Here is a 22,368-nt window from a genome sequence, read left to right as displayed (position 1 = left end):
CCCTCCATTATCGGGTTTCAGAGCCCAGGCTCCAGGCTAAGCAGGAACATCTACACTGCTATCTTTTGTCTTGTAGCACAAACCCCATGAGCCTGACTCAGTTGACCCAGGCTTTGAGACCCATTGCTGTGTTTTTTATTTTGTTTGCAATGTAGATGTACCTTAAGGGAGACTGATTATATGAGTGAGGCCTGGCTGTAGCCTTCCTCTCGGTGTTCAAGGAAGCTTGCATTGAGCTGTTAAGAAGGAACAACTTCACGTGAGCTTCCCTGGCTCTGAGTGCGTTTTGAGAAGAATGACATGCCAACATTGCTACTGGAGGCGTCTCTCGCCTAGGCAGAGTAGGTACTGGGAGCACCAGTTGCCATCAGGCATAGAAGCATATCATAAAGGACAGGTTCTGAATCTTGGAGATTTAGCTTCTGCCCTGTTGCTAGCACATGTCTATAGAGCTAAAGTAGGATCTATCCTAATTGAAGCTTATTTACAAAGCTATTAATAAGTATTTAGTCAATAGGCTATTAACTATTCAACTAATAAAATAAAGTAACTAGTTAGGATTCCAGCCAACTAAGCAGGACTAACCAGTGTGCAAAGAAAGGATGGATGCTGTACGGGTTCCATCTCACAGCTTTCGGCAAAAAGAAGGAACCAAAGGATAGTTGGGCTTTATGCCCTTAGGTGGAGGGGCTGGGGGAGAAGGATGTATGAGGGTACTATAGGTGCAAGCATGGCCATAAGCACTACTGGCCAAAAAAAATCCGATCTTGCGCGCATATACACCCAGAGTGGAATCCAGGTGGACAATCACTCAGACAAGATCTCAGCTGAACCATGTCAGTTTCATGGTTTGTTCTGGGGAGATGTGAAACTGTGACCTTGTGCCTCCAATGATAAACAACAGAGGGCATTTAATATAAGGTCCACATTTTTACAAGAATCATGCCTTCTTTCTGTTTTCCACCTTAGTCAAAGCAGAAATCAACAGTAACACTGATTCAAGTTCTGGAATTTTGCCACAAAAACCTGCTAATCCAAGGGACCAGTTATATATGTAAGGTTGAATGTCAGGTTCTTGTCAACTACTGGGGCTAAAATTTAATGTAGTGTATCACTGGAAAGTTTATATTCCCAACTCTTCAATAAATATAAAAATAAATGAGTGTGCTGGAAGACTGTGAGATATCTGACCTTAAATAAAAATAAAATAAAAGTCACATCATGATTACCATCTTATCACCTCACAGCCCTTGACTTGACTTCTAAACTGGTTTAGTAATTGCTCTTTTGAGGCTGCCAATACTAAAAATTGTGTTTTAAACTTTCTAGAAGTGGCTGTGAATCCCCACTATCAAGTAGTTAATCTGTGTAACTCACTCATCTACTGGTTCAAGAGACACGGACTACTAAAACAAACAAACAAACACACACACACACACAAACAGTGCAGACTTGAAACAAAAGAGGTTATCACAATGACATGAAACAAGACAGCTGTTACCTAGCGGTTGTGGGTTTTGTTTTGTTTTCTTTAAAGTCAGTACTTTTGCTATTACATTTTAAATTTATTAAATTCTTGATTCTAACATAGGCAGCTGCCATTTCCACTTTCATAAAGTGTTACAATGGCACATTGAACAGAGAGGAGAAAAGATTAAGCTGAAATTCCGTCCCACCCATATGATGTTTTATTTTGGTCACTTAAATTTGCTGGACCAGCATATTGCCTCTAACTTGGAAACAGTAGCTGCATATATTAGCAGAAATGGTTTCTCAAATTTCCTAGAAGAGGAAAACAAGAGGAGTAGAAATATTTCTTTAAAGCTTCCATGACTGTATCAATAGCCTGATCCTGAGACATGCTGAATTGCCCGAACTCCACTTCATATGGTTGTTCTTCACTTCCCTAAGAGAGGTTCCCAACAAGGCTAGAACCAGTTTTGCAGACCACTACAAATGCTTTCAGGGTTAAATTTTTTCCATACACTGTTCCTGGACCAGGAGAAAAATTTTCAGTTCTTGGATGAATCACATCTCTTGTATTTCTTTTGTCCCTTCATGATGCCTTGGTCTCCCCCTTCTGATACACACACACACACGAGGCAGTGCTCCTTGTTCTGAAAATAAATGCCCTATCAGGTAGGATAAACTTTTTATTTTCTGTTTTTCTTTCTTTCCATAAGCATTCTCTTCTCTCTCTCCACGAGCCTTTAGTATTATAATACTATTGTCACCCTTACTAAAACTATAAGCTATATTGCATTAGCAGAGGGAAGAATAAAAAAAAAAAAGTGTCATTGCAGTGATGTGTATGCTCAGAACAGAACCCTATGCTTTAAAATGGACTGTATGTGCTATTAAAAAAAAGGAAAGTACAGCTACATAACCTGAAAAATTTTTTAACCAAAAAACAGATAAAAGCAAAGAGCTTAAACTGCTAAATGGTTTAACAGCATAATTGTTCCAAGGGTTCTATTATTGTTATTGAACTAGATGAACAGTAGGTGTGAAGTGTGACACTTAGAGCAGTCATGTGACAGGACTGTAATCAGGAAATATGGTACTTTGCAATGTGGAGGAAACTCAAAGCAGAAGCAGTACACTGACTTGTGCACTGAATGTACATTTACAGCACTTGTAAAATGCCTAAATTATACCTGTGATTTAAACAGGAGGGATATGGTGCCACCAACAAGAAATACTATACAAGAGGATGCTTGAATAGCCCAGCTGTGATGTTCTGTACAGAACTGGTAAAAAAAAAAATTTAGTCTGAATGATTTACTAACAAAAAATGCCCTCTTTGCAAAACTTTTACTGCAGAATTTTCCTTTTCTCTGACTCTCCAGCTCCTGGAGCTTGTGGCTCAGGTGAACTGAGCAGCCAGAGGTTTTTGGTTCTACCAAGGCTGATTTTTTTCTTGAAATCTCTTCCTGTGACAAAATTTATGTTTTTGATGTTTCATCCCAGTTCAGGACAAAAATGTTGCAAAAACTGAAATTTTTTGTGGAAAGGAATTCCCATATCTTGGCCAGCTTTAATTTTGAACATCACTTTTGTGCGTAGCTCCTTTTTTTCGACTTTGGAGTGAGACTTTTTAGGTCTTTATCTATTAGAGTGAGGAATTAATATCTTGCCCATGTAAAGCTTATCAAGAGTATGTTCAGGGCTTTTTTTTTTTTTTTTAAAATAAAAGAGAATAGACACCCCCCCAGCTCTACGATGGAACTTTACTCCATTGACATCACACAATTGGTCTGTGGATGTAAAAATTTCCTAGCATTATTTAATATTCATGATCTATGGGGATCCCCAAGCCATTCGCGTATAATTGGGGATATAAGAGCAGATTTAGGATTCCACAGATAATTGCAATTGTTTTAAAAATACAAATGATCTAATAAGGTTTTAAGTGAGTGCTATTAGACATGTTACAATCTTAACTGTATTTTAAAACAGTGCTGTCTGGGATTACAGGTCAACAGTGTGGGAAAGTAAATGGTGCTAAAAATGTTGTTTTAAATTGTATGTAAATTTGTAACCATGTCATTAGATTTTTCATATATGAAGACAGAGAAAATTAGTGCATAGTAATAGACTTTATGCAAGGGTTAAGAACATCTGCCTTGGTGCCAACTTTATTTTAGGTCATAAACAAAAGGGATTTGCCAATGTGTGTGTCTTTAGTCTAAGGTGTACGGTAGGAGAGGAAGAAAGATCAACCTTCCACCTACTCAGAAACACTAAGCTCATTTTAAAGCAAAGGAGTGAAATGTAACATTTTGAGAATAGAGTCCCATAACGTCTAAGCATAAATCTGAATCAATGAATGGCAAAATACATGCAATGCAATCTTTACCCTTACCTGGAGTCAGGGTATTTAGTAAGCGTGGCCAAGCTGCTGGTGTACATGTGCCCACCCACATCAATATGAACTGGTGCGTTGGATTTTGTGAGCTGTGCTGGAGTGGGGATGCCTTGATTGTTCAACGGAGATGCAGGGGATCTAGTGATCAGAGGTCTTGACATATTTGGCCGACTGTCCTGTAAAGAGACAGACATGAGTCAGGAATTTCCTTAAGGCTGCCCGGCTGCCCCAAAGACACAGATGCCCACTGAGCAGCGAATAGCCACCTATCACTAAATCTCATTTTCAGCCTGCAACTTTAATTTATTGCATCAGAGACTGGTATTAGTTGTTGGGTTTTTTTTTTAATATCAATTCAACTTTTAAACTTAAATATTGTTAAGTTGAATAAATATAAAACCCACAAAACAAAAAAAACACAAACAAAACAAAACAAAACACAGAACCATTAGTGTTGAATAAAAAAGTCTGTTTCCAAATACTATTAATTATAAAACTATTATATATAAGATAGGAATATTCGCTTATTTAAGAGCTGGTAAAGTCACTAACAAATACTAATAGTTTTAAAGGAGTCAGAAAGGATAAAAACAATACACACTTTTTAAAATTAAAAAGCACACAGGATTTGGGTTTCTTTCCAAATCCCACCCATTGCTATGCAGTTAGGACAGACAAATACAAACCCTCAGCTCTTCCATTCTGCAAAGGCTTCTCTTGAATTTCCAATCCACATATCATGAAAACAAAAGAGGAAACACCTGGACTAGCCAACTGTTCATGTACTGTAAAACAATGGGTACCGACAGCCTTTGAGAAAGACATTTTCCATTAAAAATTATACTATAGTGACAAGTGCCCCTATGTGCCTCAAATAGACTGCTGTTCTGAGCAGCTTCCCAATCCAAAGCAAGCTCCAAAAGTAGAACAGAAACAGATGCTGATGAAACAAACTTTTAGTCACAGAGGAGGAATAGGTGTAGTGCAATCTGTGCATGCAATAGGGTGGGGCAGGGTGAAGTGCTTTGCAGAAGCCAGTAAGGCAGGCTATTTTCAAGGCTCTGGGATTCAAACAGAAACTCAGTCTAGATTTGTTTTGAGACCATTTCACTTCTTACCTACAGGAAGGATACATATTCAGTGGTATCCTATTAATACATGCTGAGAACTGCTAATTATTGAATTTTTCATTTAAAAAATAAGCAAAATAGTGAGAAATCAAAAAAACATGCTTTGTTCATTTGGCAAGTCATTTAGTTGTAAGAGGTAATACATTCTTAGTACAGCACTATGATATTAAGTCTTTGAGAAGCAGGGAGAGAAAACAGCTGAGTGCAAGAATTATGGGGTATTCAGATTAATGATCAGAGGGGTAGCCGTCAGATTAATGAGGTTCTTTTGTGTTTAAAATATTTATAATTTTTATATTGCTCTTAAAGACTCAAACTAGAAAGGCAGCATGAGGTAGATACTTGTCTATCTGAAATAATATAGTGGCCACTGTTGCCAATAAATTCAAACACAAGGCATCTATAAACCATAATATAGTTAAACAACTAATTTTCTCTTTCATACACAAAAGTGAACTTGGGTCAAATATAGATAAGAGGGAAGGGGACGGAGTAAAAAGTCTGGCTAATTTTTGCTCATAAAATACACCTTAACATTTGCAGAATATCAATCTTTAAGAACTAGAATTTCTTGAGGACCTGCTTGGGGCAGAACGAAGACAAGTCCAGACAAGATACTAGATATACACGCTACACAAAACCCTGGCATCTACTATAAATGTGGTGTGGCACAACCACCACTCCAAGATGCTACTGATCTGCATAATAAGATTGGGTTAAAAGTATTCAAAATAAAAAAGGCTACGGGAAAATAGCTGGAGAAGTGACAGCGAAAGGAAAATGCAAAAATGACACAAACCGGAAATAAATGTGATAAGTAATAGCCATGACAGGAGTGAAGAAAAGCACATTAAAGTAAGAGCTTTAAAAATTAACTAGAAAAGGTGATTAAAACCAAAAACAAATTCTGTGAGGTGTATGCAATGTACTATATTATCTTTCTTTCTAGTATTTTTTTTTTTTTGGTCCAACACACATTCCTGTTACAATTTAGCATACTGCAGCTCCATGGAGTATGAAATAGTTTTTCGGTTGGACATACCGTACTGTATATCCTGCCTCAGGGTTCTCAGGAGAAAATGAACATATTTGCAGGGTTAAATAATGTAGTTAGACTGGGACCTCATTCAGCATAACTGATTGTGCAAGGTGTACAAATTGGTAAAAAAAAAAAAAAGGTACAGCATAATAGACCATTGCAAGGATGGTAGATTAAAAACTGTGGTCACTCCACAGTCTAGGTAAGTCACAAGAGGAATGAAAGTGGTTTCCAGATGTAAGCTATAACCAACAAAGCTATCATTCATAAATAGTTTTTACCTTAAAATTCCATGAAATAAAGATGCTTTCCTACAAAACTTTTGCGATCCTGTTAAATTCTAGAACATTCTTCCTTTCAAGCCACCTGCATCTGTTGTTCCTGAAGAAAGAATGCCCATCTCTCAAAATTTAGTTGCTAAATAGAACAAGTTAAAAATTTCCTTCACCCTTAGCTTACTATTTGGCACATCTCACTGGACATGTCTAGTTAGCTACAGTTTTAAGGCCACTCTGAAAGAGGACAATATGACATGGTGGTGCCTAGAGAACTTAAATCAGGATGGGTTCCAATTGTGCTACACACCACAAGAAACTGTTTATAATCTTAATAGGTACAACCCTCAAGCATAACATGAAACAACACCGTCCAGTGGACAGAACACAAGACTATTTTAATAAATTGTTCAGAATTAAAAGGCAAATCAGTGCATGCCATGGGAGAGATGAGGATGTAGATTTGATGACCGAGTGACCAACCCAAGAAATACATTACTTGTCTGGGTTAGTATGAATAAGGAACTGAACAATGAAGGGCAAAGGGGTTGAGGGGAAAAAATGTTCATAGCCAGAAATTGTTAATGGAAATTATTGATCAGACAAGACATTTAATTTGGCATTTGTATTGTGTTTGTGCACAATTACAATTCCCATTGTCTAAACTGCTTACAAATACAGTTTCCCTTAAAAATAAAACACAAGAGGGGAAAAAACAAGCAGGTGGTAGAAAAGATCTGAGAACACTGTGAGCCTGCCTCCACTTCTGTCGTCTCATGTGGCCATTCGGGACACAATGGATGGAACAAATCACTGTTTTAAGACTGGGGACATTTGGACATTGTTCTTGAAGCAGACAACAATTTGGTTTATAAAAACTGAGTCCATTCGTTACAGAGGGCACTGTTAAGCACAGCTACGGAGCCCCATAGACAGCAGCTCCCATAGTTTTTTACCCTCTCATCTTTCACTTTATTCTTGTTCATAACAATTTTTTCAGTCCTGTTCCAATTTTAAAAGCCAATGCATATTTCAATTATTTTGATTCACTGAAATGTTGTTCAACATGCCTGTTTCAGATACCTGTGAATTACTGATCAGCAGCAGAGTGTTTGAAGGGATTTGACTCCAGGCACATTTCAAAAGGTGACCTTGGATCCTAAATCCAGGAACACTTTTTAACTGATATTGGGGTCAAAAGCACTACAGAAGCCTACATGGTAGGCAGATTAATTTTTTATAATTTAGCCAAGTTCAAAAAATTTTCAGTTGACAGTATGCCTTTCAAGGCTGTGATTGAGAACACTGAAATTAAAAATATTTAAAAGCAGTTAAGAGTTTCTCTGCTTCCTTGCTGAAATTTACAGGGGTCTTCTCAACAAAGGACAATGGGTGGTGCAAGAACTCCACTAAACATGCTTAGACCTGCCCTCCTTCCTGCTCCTCTGTGCCCACTCCTGCCTGCCTGTTCAACAACAGCCTAGGATGTGAGACCGTGAGAGACTTCTGTAAGTCCTAGGGGAGGAGGTTCGGAGTCCTTGGCAATGAAAAGTCTCTTCCCCAGACAGGGGTCTGAGGAGTATACAGAAGGCAGTCCTTGGCTCCCTCTTTCTCCTCCAATTCGTGCTGCTCCCCAACACCAGAGGTTTTGAAAGAGATTTTCCTGGCCCAGATTCAGAAGCAGCAGCAGCCCTCTTGCAGGGATTGGGGAAGAGTGAAGTACATGGGAGTGATGTCAACATGCTGGTACATGAGAGAGGAAATGCAATTATCATCCATAAAACAGGGAAAGAAACTTTACATAAAGATTAGCATGGTGCATTTGGCAAACCAACTGAAAGACAACAATTCCCCTCCGTCTCGGGTAATATCCAGACTGAAGCATCATTTACCAGTTGACTGTAAATTCCTTTAAGCAGGAAACTGGAATTATTTTACTCAAGTCAGAAAAAAATATAATGGTTCTCACTGTTAAAGTCTAATACAAACAGGCTGAGGTAATTCACTGGGGAGCAGACATCTAGAGATAAAATTCTAGCAGAACCACAGTAAGGATAGATTCACCATGTCATTTTGAGTATGCCCAAACAGAACTATAATCTAGGTAACATGACACACGTTCCACATATTCTTTGTAAACCTTTAATTTTGGGTCCCTCTGACTTCCTTGAAAATTTTATTTATTTATTTAATTATTTGGCCTGCAGTTTCATAAAATTGAGACCTACAGTTGCACTGTCTTGCTGTTAAACACAAACATAGGTAACTACTTTTTTTTTTTTAAACTATTGTTGTCTCTTGTGGGAGAGCTCCACTTCCCAGTAGAGGGACAAGGACAGGACTGGATGGACTGACAGATAAGGTGGGGAAGCCTTAACGCTTTAACAGCTGATCTCCACCAGCCCTGGGCTCAGTGAGGCTTTGAGCAGCTCTTCTAGTTTATGCCAATGATAGAATGGACCTTATGTAACAAAGCTCTGCTCTGCCATATTCCTCCCTGCCGATTTCTTTCACTGGCACACTCCTATTCCAAGGAAATTCCCTGCTGGCTACTTGTGGCCAGATTCCGGCTCTCTGCACCACAAAGAAGCCAGATATCATTTCAGAATCCAGCCCAAAGTTTGTTTCCATCTGCCATGTTTGTTTTCTTAACTGAAAGAAGTTTGAAGACTTTCAAATTAAATTTTCCATGGACTCAGTCTTCATTCAAGACACCTGACTCTGACCCTCTGAAGAAGTCTCATTTACAAACAAAGCTGTGTTTGGAATTTGCACTAGACTGCACACAAGTCAGATTTTGCATGATCAGAGGCTGTATTGTCAATAGAATTTTGTAGCCTTTCTAGAGAAAGCAAAATTTAAATGCATCAGGCATAAGGTGTCAGAGTAAAGCCCAACAAATCTGCTGTGACTATTCCAAGGATGTCTAAGTGGGGGAAGGACACCTATAATTTCAAACCATTTATTCCATTAAGATGCTTATCTCAATTCTTAGCTGGCTTGTACTGTACTGAGGTAAAACTGTGCTTTTGGAGAAATTGGGAGGATGTCTGATTTGCTTCCTCAGTTTGATCCTTCTATACTATACAAACTGCCTGATTCAATAGGTTTCAAGGAGTGTATACAAATGCATCGTAGTGATCTTAATTAAGCTACCACCACCAGAAAGGTAAAAGAAGAGAAGATTCTGCCAGATACAGCAAGAGAGAGAGTCAACATTTGCCAACAGATCTCTTATTCTAAATAGCACTTTAAAAACGTTAGCGCCTCCAGGGAATATCACTTTCAGTATCGAAGACCGACTCAATAGCAGCCCTATGGCCACCATAAGTACAAGACACTGTCTCTAAGCTCCTGCCATTAGAAACAGCTTTCCTGTAAATTTAATTAATTTCTCTTTAAACCCAAAAAGATCTTTTCTCCCTTGCTTATATTATAGATCAAATAATAAAAAGTGAGACAAATCACCTGAGTTTTATATGAAAGAAGATATACAAGAAGGTGTGTGCAACATGCTTTCAATCAGTTTTTCAATTGACAATAGGACCGAAAGTACTGCATGCCCACTAAGGTCAGTTTTCCCTTCTAAGCACTTATCACTGATGCCAATGAGTAGCAGGGTTAAATAATGAATGAATATCCTGGACCACTGAACCCTTGGTATGGCAGGTGCAACTTGCAAATTACTTTAATAGATGCTGCACTTAGAAACATCAGGGCTAAATTTAGTCCTTGGTTTTTGGATGCTAGCATTATGTTGTTACTACAGCATGACAATACTACCTGAACAAGACAGTGGACAAAGATCTAACAATATTAAAGCTTCTTTCAAGTTCCTCTTAAGAATTCCCTTTTCAGTCTGTACTTGGAAGAAAATCAAACCCTTCCTCTTAAACAAAGAAAAAAAAATGTAAGAATCATTAAATCAAGGATTTAGATTGCCCTGATTTATCAACTTCAAGTGGAGATTTCTGCCCTAGCAGGAAGTTCCTATTCAATTTTTGCAGTGTCTTCACAAGCAGTGGAATAACATTTGCTTTTATTGATTTAAAGGGGAAGAATTAAGGTCTTTCTGGAGTTGTGTTTGTGCATCTTGAATTTCTAGAAAGATCACTAACTTCCTAAACATGTTTCAGAGTAGCAGCCGTGTTAGTCTATATCCGCAAAAAGAAAAAGGAGTTCTTGTGGCACCTTAGAGACTAACAGATTTATTCGAGCATAAGCTTTTGTGAACTACGAAAGCTTATGCTCGAATAAATCTGTTAGTCTCTAAGGTGCCACAAGTACTCCTTTTCTTTTTTCCCCAAACATGGTGTCAAAAAATGAGTAAATACTGGTCACGCTATTCTTGTACTGAGCTTATGGTCTTAATCCTCTTGCTGAGAGGTATCAGGCTAACAAATACCCAAAACCAACAAGAGCTACTAATTCCCCCCCCCCTCCAAATTAAAATTCTCTCTCTTTGGTATTAATCTTCCTTCACATATCAGCAATTATAAAAAGTCACATCTGAAGATTTAGGCATGCCCATTTTAAAAACCCACATCTGCTATAGAGAAGTCTTCTTCTGAGGAGACAAAGTAGATCATCCAGTAAAAGATACTGGCTCAACTACTGTTGGTAAAAGAAAGAGAAAGCTTTCAATGAGGAAGAGCTCTGTGCAGCTTGTAAGCTTGTCTCTTTCAGGAACGGAAGCTGGTCCAATAGAATATATTACCTCACCCACCTGGTCTCTCACATATCCTGGAACCAACACAGCTACAACAACACTGCAAACTTCTTCTGAAGAATCAGTTAACTGTCCATTTGAACAGGATTTTTTTTTTTTTAATAAAAAAATCCAGTAGCGTTTTTTTAAAAGCACAACAAAAATATATACAAATCAACTTTGCATGAGAAAATTTCTACTATAGTTTCTGGAGTACCTCCCCTTGGCAGTGTTCCAGAAGACTGTCTACCTCTTTACAAAGCGAGGCTAACACCCATTGTAAAACTGCCAGAGGCACATTACATGTTTGTTCTCCCCCTAGCACTTTCAGCCTCAGAAGTGGAAGGAACACTGCCAGTTACCATCTCTGCTGAGAAAGCACGAGATTCAATTTTACCCTGGGAAAACTGCTGAATGGGAATCTTCTGGTGTGGCATAGGCCTTGCCTGCACAATCCAATGGCTCTTTTGAATCAGAGAGGCCTGAAACAGTGCTGATGAAAAGCATAGCATCTCCCTTACAATCAGCTAGGTTCCTGCTTCCCTCTGTACTTAAATATGTTTTATTAATTTGCCCAGCAGCAGAAAGAGATCATTCTAACTCATGTGTATTCTATAAATTTTTGGCAGCAGCAAATGAGACATTATCAACTTGAAGTCCAAACAATTAAGAAAGGGGATTAGCTGTACAGGAGAAACAGTGAAAATTATAAAAAAATGCTGTCAAATGCAAAAATTGACAATACTGGGGGGGACACGGAGAGAAACAAAAACAAAAAAAACAAATGTTTCTTGTAACAATTGTTGGCAAAATCTTTTCATACTGATGTGCAATTTTAAGTGGATTGGGTCCCTTTAATACTCATAGGAATAATAATTTTTAAAAAAATCATACAGAAAGATATTTCTAGCAATAATCCAATTACAGAATAACAGAAAGGAAAAATAATTGATCAGAAGTACAGCAAGAAGGTATTTATAATATACATAATTTGAGGTGAAAACATAAAACCAGTACCATGAGTAAGCCACTCCAATTCAGAATCTGGTGCAAAATTAAGGAACAGCAGTGTGGAAGAGCAAGCTTGTCTTATAAACTACTCATACCAGCGTTAATACAGTAACTCCTCGCTTAATGTTGTCGTTATGTTCCTGAAAAATGCGACTTTAAGCGAAACGATGTTAAGCAAATCCAATTTCGCCATAAGAATTAATGTAAATGGGGGGGGGGGAGTGGTTAGGCTCCAGGGAAATTTTTTTCCAAACACACACACACACACACACACACCCCAAGTTTTAAACAAACAATTTAATACTGGTACACAGTGATGATGACTGTGAAGCTTGGTTGAGGTGATGGAGTCAGAGGGTGGGATATTTCCCAGGGAATGCCTTACTGCTAAATGATGAACTAGCACTTGGCTGAGCCCTCAAGGGTTAACTCGTTGTTAATGTAGCCTCAAACTTTACAACAGTGGTTCTCAAAGCCCTTGGCCCGTGCCACTTCCTGCAGCCCCCATTGGCCTGGAGCGGCAAACCGTGGCCAGTGGGAGTTGCAATTGGCCGAACCTGCGGACTCGGCAAGTAAACAAACCGGTCTGGCCCGCCAGGGGCTTTCCCTGAACAAGCGGCGGACCGGCTCTGAGAACCACTGCTCTACAAGGCAGCATGAATGCAGGGAGGGAAGACAGCATGGCAGACAGAGAGACACACCCTGTGTGTTAGAAAGAGAGATGCGCATTGCTCCTTTAAATATGCTGACCCCACTCTTAAGTACACTGCCTTTTTAAGTAGATCAGCAAGCTGAGACTCGACTGCTGCCAGTAAGCTCCTTCCGTCCTGAGCCCTGTCCTGTGTCCCCCCTGCTCTATGGAAGATGGGGTAACTGGGCTGCAGGGGCGAGGAGGACATCCTGACATTAGCCCTTCTCTTCTCCCTCCCCTGCACCGCACAGCAAGCGGGAGGCTCTGGCGGAGGGCAGGAGCAGCACATGGCAATGGGCGGAGGTTCAGCTGAACTGCCGGCAATTGTTAGCCTGCTGGGTGGCTGCACACAGGGAACTTAGGGGAATGGAGAGCTGATAGGGGGCTACCGGTCCACCCTGGTTCCAAGCCCCCACCAGCTAGCTGCAACGGGCTGCTCTTTCTGCAAGCAATGGACAAAGCAGGCGGCTACCAAATGACATTATAAGGGAGCATTGCATAACTTTAAACAAGCATGCTGTCTAATTTATCAGCAATGTAACAACATTAACTGGGATGACTTTAAGTGAGGAGTTACTGTACAACACTACTGTTCATGGCCAGAAAGTGTTCTCTGATGAGAGGGTTTTATTATTGTTTCTGGCACCGTCAATCAGGTGATAGATAATATATAAAATATAAAGGAAGGCATGATCTCTGTCCCAAAGGAAAAAACACTAAATGCATAAAAAGTGGTGGAAAGGGGATACAACATAAGTAAAGTGATCAAGACATGTCAAAGTGTTGACTTTGCTAACACTTTTTGTGGGTGTTTTTTTGTTTATTTGAAGTTCTGGTTTGATTGTACGGTTTTGTAACTAGTAAGTGTGCTCTAAATTAAAACTGCATCTTTATGCTTTGATAGTTTGAAAAAAAGTTTTGTTTTAACCATGGGACAATATTCCTGCCTTCATCCCTAAATGTACCACACATATGACTATTAGGGATCGTTTGAGGAATACGGCGGCAGGGGAGGAGGAAATAACGTAGAACATAGTTATTGGCTTACAGAACAGAATAATTCTGTGCTTGGCAAGAAGGAGAACATCTGGCATATGAACAAAGAATATTTTATATTTGGTTCATTTGAATCCATTATGTGTAAAAGATACTTTGGGATCCAAGGCTAAGAAATAGAGTTTTGAGGATTACTGTTTTCGGACCTGTAGGGATTTCTTTGGGTAGCTATAGGAGCTGCCAAATGGGTGTTTGTGTCACATAAGATAATTTTAGCATTTTTGCCCACAAGGGTGGATTAACCACAGATCCATATAACCATGCACTACATAAGGGGACCACTGCTGCCACCACCACCAGACAGTTACTGCTGATCCCATGAAGCTGTGACCGGCTAACTAGTTTAAGGCAGAATTATCTGTCTGAAACTAACTTAGCTACCTAATAATGAGGCAATCTACTGAAAATGTCACAGGAAGCTCTTCCCACTCTGGGATTTTATTTGAGAAAGGTTTTTCGTTGATACCATAGCATGATACATCGTACACATTTTCTTGAGAAGTGCAGACAACTTTTTAATTCCATAGAGATTTGCAGGTGAGATATGCAATCCAAGCACTTCTAGATCTGGTTCATGCTTCTTTGGTTTTAGATGCCTTGTGAAAACAGATGATAGAGATTCTATGTTTGATTACTTAGTGAAGATTTAAAACGGTCAAGCCTGGAGAAGAAACAAGTTGATGGGCATGAGAGAGACATATAAAAGAGAATGAATGACATAAAGAAAGTAAATGGGGCATTCCTATTTAACTCCTCTGATAACAGGAACAAAGCAAGAAATAAAGAGACTTAAAACACACACACAAGACATAACTCATTGCCACAACATTAGAGGGCAAGAGCGAAGGAAGAATCACATGAGAATTAGACAATTTTGAGGAAATCTTAATTTAAAGAAAACCCACAGCAACAGGCAGTCACAGCAGGAAGGCTAATGCCAAATGTAAAAACACAAAGATTAAAGCAAGCATATTAATTACAAACTTCCTAGGAAATACAGATCCTCATACTACAGAGCAGAAACCAGCAGTTAGCAGAAGCCAATCACTGACTGGTAGGGGTTAGGAATAAGTTATCTCTATGAGCGAGTTACTCCTTAACTGCCTACTTCAGAGGAGCATACACAAGAAACTCTGAAGCATCTGGTACTGGCCATTTTCAGGCACAAATTATGGACTAGATGGACAACAGACACAGGCAAAACTCTCTTTATTTGATAGAATGCTCTTAAGACATTATAAAAGCTAGACAAAAGTTACATTGAAGCCTCATCTCACTGATCAGCAACTAGAAAACACACCCTAAAAACCACAGACTCCCTACCACATGTATTTTAAGTCAGAGTAACCACAATTACACTGGTACAAAGCTAACAGTGTATGAATTTCTGCTAGGAGCTGTGCAAGTAGAGATTCTCGCCAAAGGTCCAAACCTGACAGCTCTGAACTGCCTTTAGCATCTCTGAAGGATCACACACTACAGAAGGATGGGGAAATAGATTGACAGAAGCACTGAAAAAAATACAGTAATCTTCTTAATACTAAACTTAGGTTCAGATACTAAAATGCACCTGAGCTCCCAGACCCTGCTTAATGTAAAAAAGTCAATTGTAGTTCTGAGACTTAAAAAAAAAAAGACAACATTTTAAAGAAAGACTGTATACCACATTACTTAGATATGGCTAATTCACCAGACTAAGTAGTGGATGTGGTAGCTCATTTGTTATCTCTAAAAAATTCTGTTTGCTTTTCAAACACCCCTTTATTCTGTGTGTAATATGGAGCGTGCCACACTCTCTCATGGAAAGTAGTTAAAACAATATATTAGTAGGCAAATCAATTACAGTACAGTATCTTTGCATGAGTAACTAACTTGAACAGAGGAAATACTTGCCTCACTCTTAGAAAAAAAGAGTGACATTTCTCTTGCAAAAATACTATGCTATAAATCCATTATAGGTAGGCTGTACCATTAACTACTCCATGTTCATAAATTACAATAGAATTACATGTTCAGACCAGATTTTTCTATAGTCAAAGTTGGATTTTAATTCTATAAAATGGATGCTTTAAATAAAATAAGGAAAAATAATTAGCCCGTAATTATGCTTCTTTGAAGCTATGTTACAGGATTCTCAACTCCTGGGTGTCATGCTCCCAGCATGAGAGGGAGAGGAAAGAGCTCCCTTCACACTAAGATCTGTCCTCTGACATAATGTAGGCCAAGGAACCAACAATGCCTTCTCTGGAAGGTAGGAGACAGAAAGACTGAAATGCTGCTGCTCCTGCAAGGTGAGGAGGAAGCAGAGGCATCAGGTAGAAAGAGAGATGCTGTGAAGCAGAGGGCCTCCTGCAGGAACAGCAAAGCTCTACAAGAAAGGACGGGAGGGGATAGTTAATGCTCTGCCCTCTACAAATTAAATCTAAGGGCAGAGCTGATTTGACTGGAGGGTGGGGAAAAGAGTGAGGATGTACCAATGGAAATTAAATAAAGGTGAAAGTTAAGGAATTTCCACCCCGCAAGCCCTGTACATATCCTAGGCAAGGTATGTAACAATGCCCATAGTTAAGGCTGCACAAGAATTTCCTTTCAAAAAGGCAGTCTCTCTATTTCTTATTACATTGTTCAATGCTTCTTTCAAGCTGAAATTTTTCGTCTCAGCTCAGGAGCAAGTGTTTGGAAAGCTTTAAATTTAGCAGCAATTCTTAAGTCACAGATTGCTTTGGGTGGTCACGTTTGCCCAACTTGGTTTTAGACACATTTTGGGCATGTACATGGACTTTTTTAAAAAAAAATAAATAAATATATACATCATTCAACAAAACTATTAAAACCAGTGGAAAGCACTAAATCTCCTACCACTTTCGTTGGCACTGCCATGCAAAATAAACAATTTCTATCACAAGGATATGTGGGAGGGTATGCATATTCCTCATTTCATATAATATTTGAAGGAACTACGCATGAGATACGGCTAATAGAACTTATAAATCCAATCCTAACTGGAAATAGCTAGATGGCAACTAGGGCAGGGGGTCTTGTCATCCAGATATGACAAGAGGCCCTGTTCTTTTGATTCCTCTAGTAATTCAGGAACTGAAGAGATTTTTATATGGAGATATGCCATAAGTAATAAACACTATTGCAGCTAGAGGGACTAATTGTCACCATATAGCCTGAGCTGCTGCTTGCTGGCTCTGACAAAACCTCTGGGTGGGTTTTCAAAAGTGCTCAACACCTAGCAGCTTCGTTGAGAATATCAAGTTCCTGTAAAGAGCTCTTCACTTGACCACAAGCAAGAACAAGCTGCCGGGGAATTTCTAGAAGGCTGAGGTAATGGTAGCTGGTGGGATGGAACCAACAGGGGTGGGGAGGTCACATGATGTTATCCATAGCCACTACCTTTGGAGCCAAAAAGATTTAAACAAGGGGAGTTATGCACTGGGACTGTGAAACCCAAGAGAGAACACAGCAAGTATGGAATGCTTAGAGCAGTACAGGTTACATGGAAAATCAGAGTTTTATTTAAAAGAATTGAGCAGAACCCCAAATTAGCTATAGTGTATATATACAAACTGGAATCAATGGGTCATGTTTTTCATTGATATGTATGATAAAGGGTCTAATGATTTACTGCAAGCCACTTCCTTCCATCCAAAATCTGGTGTCACTTGGTATCTTTAGCTTAAGAACATGAGGACCCATTTTACTTTCCTTCTAGCTTGTTTGCCACTCTGATGCTTGGTTATATTACTCCTGTTTTGAGCTAAATTAAATAGGAGAAGCAAAGCTTTAACTCAGTTGTAGTAATAAATGGGGTTAGCCTGGCACTGATCTGTGTAAAGGGGCCAAAGCTTGGACTGCCAGAAGCAAAATGTGGTCAGTGAACTCTACTGCACCAAAACAACACTGACCTGCAGCTGAATTTAGCCCAGATTACAACAGAAGCAGACTTGCTTCTCAGAACAAAGGATATTTCAGGCAGCACATTAGTAAGTGAAACTGTTCTTATAACAGCTGATGGAGGAGACACTAACCATTAAAAAAAACCAAACACTAGTATATTTTAGAAAGGTGACTAAAGTAATACAGAACACACATGTATCTTGTTCTGCATTTCTGTTGCACTGACCAAACACTAGGACCACACTCCAAAGAAACATCATCATTATTCTGCATCTTCAATAAATATCTTCAGTAAAGGGAGTACACCACTGCAGGACTTAAAAAGCAACTATTTCAAGTGCAGCATGTTTTAAATTTTAATGTTTTGCAGAGTGAGGTAAAACAAGTCTCAAAATCCTACAGAACCAGGAGTCTTGAGTTTCCTAAAAGGGAAGGTCCCTTTCACATTTATTACTTAAAATTCAGTCCACAACATTTACAGAATGTAGTATTCCCACAATAGTTAGGAAACATGGCCCAGATTAACTTGGTTGCTTTGTGCCACTGTACAATGCAAAACAGCTGGAGGGTGCCGATGAATCTGGCCCCATGACCATCAAGTCATGTAAACACACACTACACATATGGTTTAGAACAAGATGCTTCTTATCCATGCTATGCTGTGATCACATCTGAGCTCAAGCCAAGCAGGGTTAGTCCAGGTCAGTATTTGGATAGAGAATCTAACACCTAGGCACTACAAGAACTGGTACTGGCAATTTCAGTAGTGCCATTCAAAGTCTGTACTGAGTCAATCAGGCATGACGTTAGGGCACACAATATTTCTGGAAAGGCCAATAAATGAGGTATTGGCCACTTGTAAAGATCCAAAGAATCACCTTTGGATCTTTGACCACATTTTGTAAAGGTAAATTTGCTGTTCAAACTCCTGCAGGGAGCAGTGAAATTGTCAAAAATCACCATTAATTTTATACTGATGTTTGGCAAAGTTAAGAGATGATGGCTTGTGGACAATCTTTGAATTCACAGCATTTGTTGTTAGACACTGTACCAAGTACCAGTCAGTGCTCATTTACAGGATTTAGAATTGCAGTCTTAAAGCTCAATCCAACTTCCACTGAAGTCAATAGGGATCTTCCCATTGACTTCAATGGAAGCTGGACAGAGCCTATTGAGAGTTTCTACCAACAATAAAAGGGGGTGGGGGAGAAAAGAGATGTGCCCCAGGAGTCTGTACTGAGAGAAGTCCTATTCAACATATTCATCACTGATCTGGAAAAAGAGGTAAACAGTGAAGTGGAAAAATGTGCCGATGATACAAAACTACTCAAGATAGTTAAGTCCCAGGCAGACCACAAAGAGCTACAGAAAGATCTCTCAAACCTGGGTGACTGGGCAACAAAATGGCTGATGAAATTCAATGTTGATAAATGCAAAATAATCCACATTGGAAAACATAATTCCAACTATACATATAAAATGATGGGGTCTAAATTAGCTGTTACCATTCAAGAGAGCGGAGTCATTGTGGCTAGTTCTCTGAAAACCATCCACTTAACCATCCACTTAATATGCAGCAGCAGTCAAAAAAGTGAACGGAATGTTGGGAGTCATTAAGAAAGGTATAAATAATAAGGCAGAAAATATTATATTGCCTTTATATAAATTCATGGTATGCCCGCATCCTGAATACTACATGCAGATCTGGTCGCCCCCATCTCAAAGAAAAAAAAAAAAAGATGTATTTGAATTGGAAAAGGTTCAGAAAAGGGCAACAAAAATTATTAGGGGTAGGGAACAGCTTCTGTATAAGGAGAGATTAATAAGACTGGAACTTCACAGCTTGGAAAAGAGAAGACTAAGGTGGGATATGATTGAGGTCTATAAAATCATGATTAGTGTGAAGAAAGTGTTATTTACACCTTTTCATAACACAAGAACTAGGGGTCACCAAATGAAATTAATAGGCAGCAGGTTTAAAACAAACAAAAGGAAGTATTTCTTCACACAACACATAGTCAACCTGTGGAGCTCTTTGCCAGAGAATGTTGTGAAAGCCAAGACTATAACAGGGTTCAAAAAAGAACTAGATAAATTCTTGGAGGATAGGTCCATCAATGGCTATTAGCCAGTGTGGGCAGGGATGGTGTACCTAGCCTCTGTTTGAGGGAAGCTGGGAATGGGGTACAGGGACTGGATCACTTGATGATTACCTGTTCATTCCCTCTGGCATTGGCCACTGTTGGAAGACTGGATACTGGACTAGATGGACCTTTAGTCTGACCCAGTGTGGCCATTCTTATGTTCTTAGAAAAGACCATCCTAGATCTGATTTTTTTAATCAAATCAACTGGTCCTACAAAGTGCTGTCTTTCTCTGATCAATTTTCATAGTTTAAACTCTATGTGCCAATTAACACAAACATTTATTTTAGAATGAGAATAGTAAAATACCCAACCATTGTCGAAACCTTATAAGCAAATTGTAACAGTCCTCCTTCTCCATGCTGCCCAGGAAGCCTCATACCAGCACTATTTTTAAATAAAAGTTTTGGGAAAAAAAAAAAAATCCACCACAGTAGACAGACAGCTTGTGGGAGGTCAAGTAAGTTACTTTGAAAAACCATATGGCTCAGATCTGAGAGACTTTTGAACTACACTTGAGATATAAAGCTGAAATACTGCACTACACACTTAAATGCCACTTGTTTGACCCTCCTTCTCCAAGCCCATTATGGTTTGGTTCCATTCTTTAGTGGTGTTTTGTGGTAGCTATGTCATCAGAGCACAGGACATGTGGTTGCCACAACAGAGTGGAAACAGGCCAACTCATTTATGAGGACTTACATGGACAAAACCAAAAGTTTTTGATTCACTTATATGCTGAATGCCCCTTTTACCTTCAGCATTTTTACATTTAAATAGTTACATTTATCTGAGGGTCAGTACTCAGCTCCCTTCAAGGGAAGGGGTAACTAATTCAAGAAGTTATGTTAAATTTGATCGTCCGTTAAGCAAATCACAAATCATTTTCCTCAATGTTCAATAGCAAGATATTCAATCGCCCAATTTTGTAACTAAATCTGTAACAATGTAGCTCTAAATTACCACAAACTATTAACTGAAACAGTAATAGCAAAAGGTGTAGGCCCTTAAATATTTCATTTCATTACTTAAATATATAGTTATATGTACTACTTTAAGTTCACATTAATTCTATAAGCTTTACATAGGGCAGACACGCATTACATAAAAACATCTTAAGTCTAGCATTTTAACTTCTTTAGTCACCTTCCACATTAAATGTTTTCAGAAATATTCTAGGACACATATAGATTCATAGAAGGTTAGGATTGGAAGGGACCTTAGGAGGTCATCTAGTCCAACCCCCTGCTTGAAGCAGGACCAATCCCCAATTTTTGCCCCAGATCCCTAAATGGCCCCCTCAAGGATTGAACTCACAACCCTGGGTTTAGCAGGCCAATGGTCAAACCACTGAGCTAATGAAGCTACAGCAACATGTGCAACTAAATTCATGGTCGTATGCAACATAAAACTGAATGCTATTTCTTCCCCCACTCCAACTATAGAGCTTGGGAAAGAGGGAGGGAGATATGTAGGTTGTATTTCTGTGATAAGAGTTTGTTAAAGAGAAAGCAGTCATGAAAGAATGCAAGTTCCTAAACATCATTTGAATCCAGCTGCAAATAACGCAGCAGTATGTTACTCAAAAACATTAATCAGAGTCAAAACATTACTCCGAGTGAATAAATATGTTCTTGATACAGTAAATTCAGCACTAGATAGTTTACCTTTAAAAGAGTCACCTAATCACACCAATCAATTTAGAAGTGTCCTTAGGAGGGCAATTTTGACAGTGTATTCAACACACTTACGTTAAGTCTCAATCATGTAATAGTAAATACTAAAGACTCAATATTGAAGATTAGCCTTCTTATGTTTTAATATAGTTCCACTTCTGATATAGCATTAGAAACTGTTTCCCCATTAAATAATTACATTTATACAATCTTATATAATTCTAGTTTAAAAGAATAAACAGTAAGATCTTTTCCCCCATATACTATGTGCCAACATAATTATGTAATACAATGCACAAGGTTTATATACAGCAGATGGCACTCATTAAGGGCAAGTTTTTTTTTGTTTTTTTTTTTTAAACTAATGGTTTATCTGGAATTTTGAAATTACCAAGAACTGCACTTGAAATTACAAAAAAAGCTGGTCTACACACAAACACATTGAAATAAGTAGATCTGTTCTAATTCATCCTGCATTATTTCAGTGCAGGTCTGTGCAGCCTATTTCTATTTACGTTATACTGATTCCTCCCCACACCCCGAGTTAAGGGCACTTATTTGTGACACCGCCAATCTAATTAAACCTTTCAGTGCAATGCACTGTTACAAATAAGCCACATCCACTGTTGGCAAAAAAAGATGCTACTCCATTAAAATTGATGCATAAACACAACTTTAAGTGACAAGAAGATTGGAAAAATATAAATAGGAAAATGTTTTGAAGGAACCTTGGATACTGTTCCCCTAACTAAAGATCTAGACAGAAGCCCAGTTTTAGGCACCACTGAGATCCACAAACTTGGCTACCGCTTAACCGCATAGGCACCTAGATTTTGACTGTAAAAGTTCTCTAGCCACTAAGTT

General features: G+C 38.8%; 1 protein-coding gene across 6 annotated transcripts in view; it reads right to left on the bottom strand.

Moving 5' to 3' along the window:
• Positions 1-22,368, bottom strand: part of KCTD1 (potassium channel tetramerization domain containing 1) — a 145,993-nt gene that overhangs the window by 55,300 nt on the left and 68,325 nt on the right. For 5 of the 6 annotated variants that reach the window (XM_073331337.1, XM_073331338.1, XM_073331339.1 and 2 more), the window contains exon 2: positions 3,866-4,044. In XM_073331337.1, the coding sequence (XP_073187438.1) occupies positions 3,866-4,044 (179 nt within the window). Of the gene's footprint in view, positions 1-3,865; positions 4,045-4,554; positions 4,650-22,368 lie in introns of those variants that run through there. The other variant, XM_073331336.1, reaches the window with a different exon arrangement.

This window comes from Lepidochelys kempii, chromosome 2, assembly GCF_965140265.1.
Source record: "Lepidochelys kempii isolate rLepKem1 chromosome 2, rLepKem1.hap2, whole genome shotgun sequence".
Classification (NCBI taxonomy): Eukaryota; Metazoa; Chordata; order Testudines; family Cheloniidae; genus Lepidochelys; species Lepidochelys kempii.
Note: the sequence above shows the minus strand (reverse complement) of the source record. Positions and strands in the feature narration are given on the sequence as shown.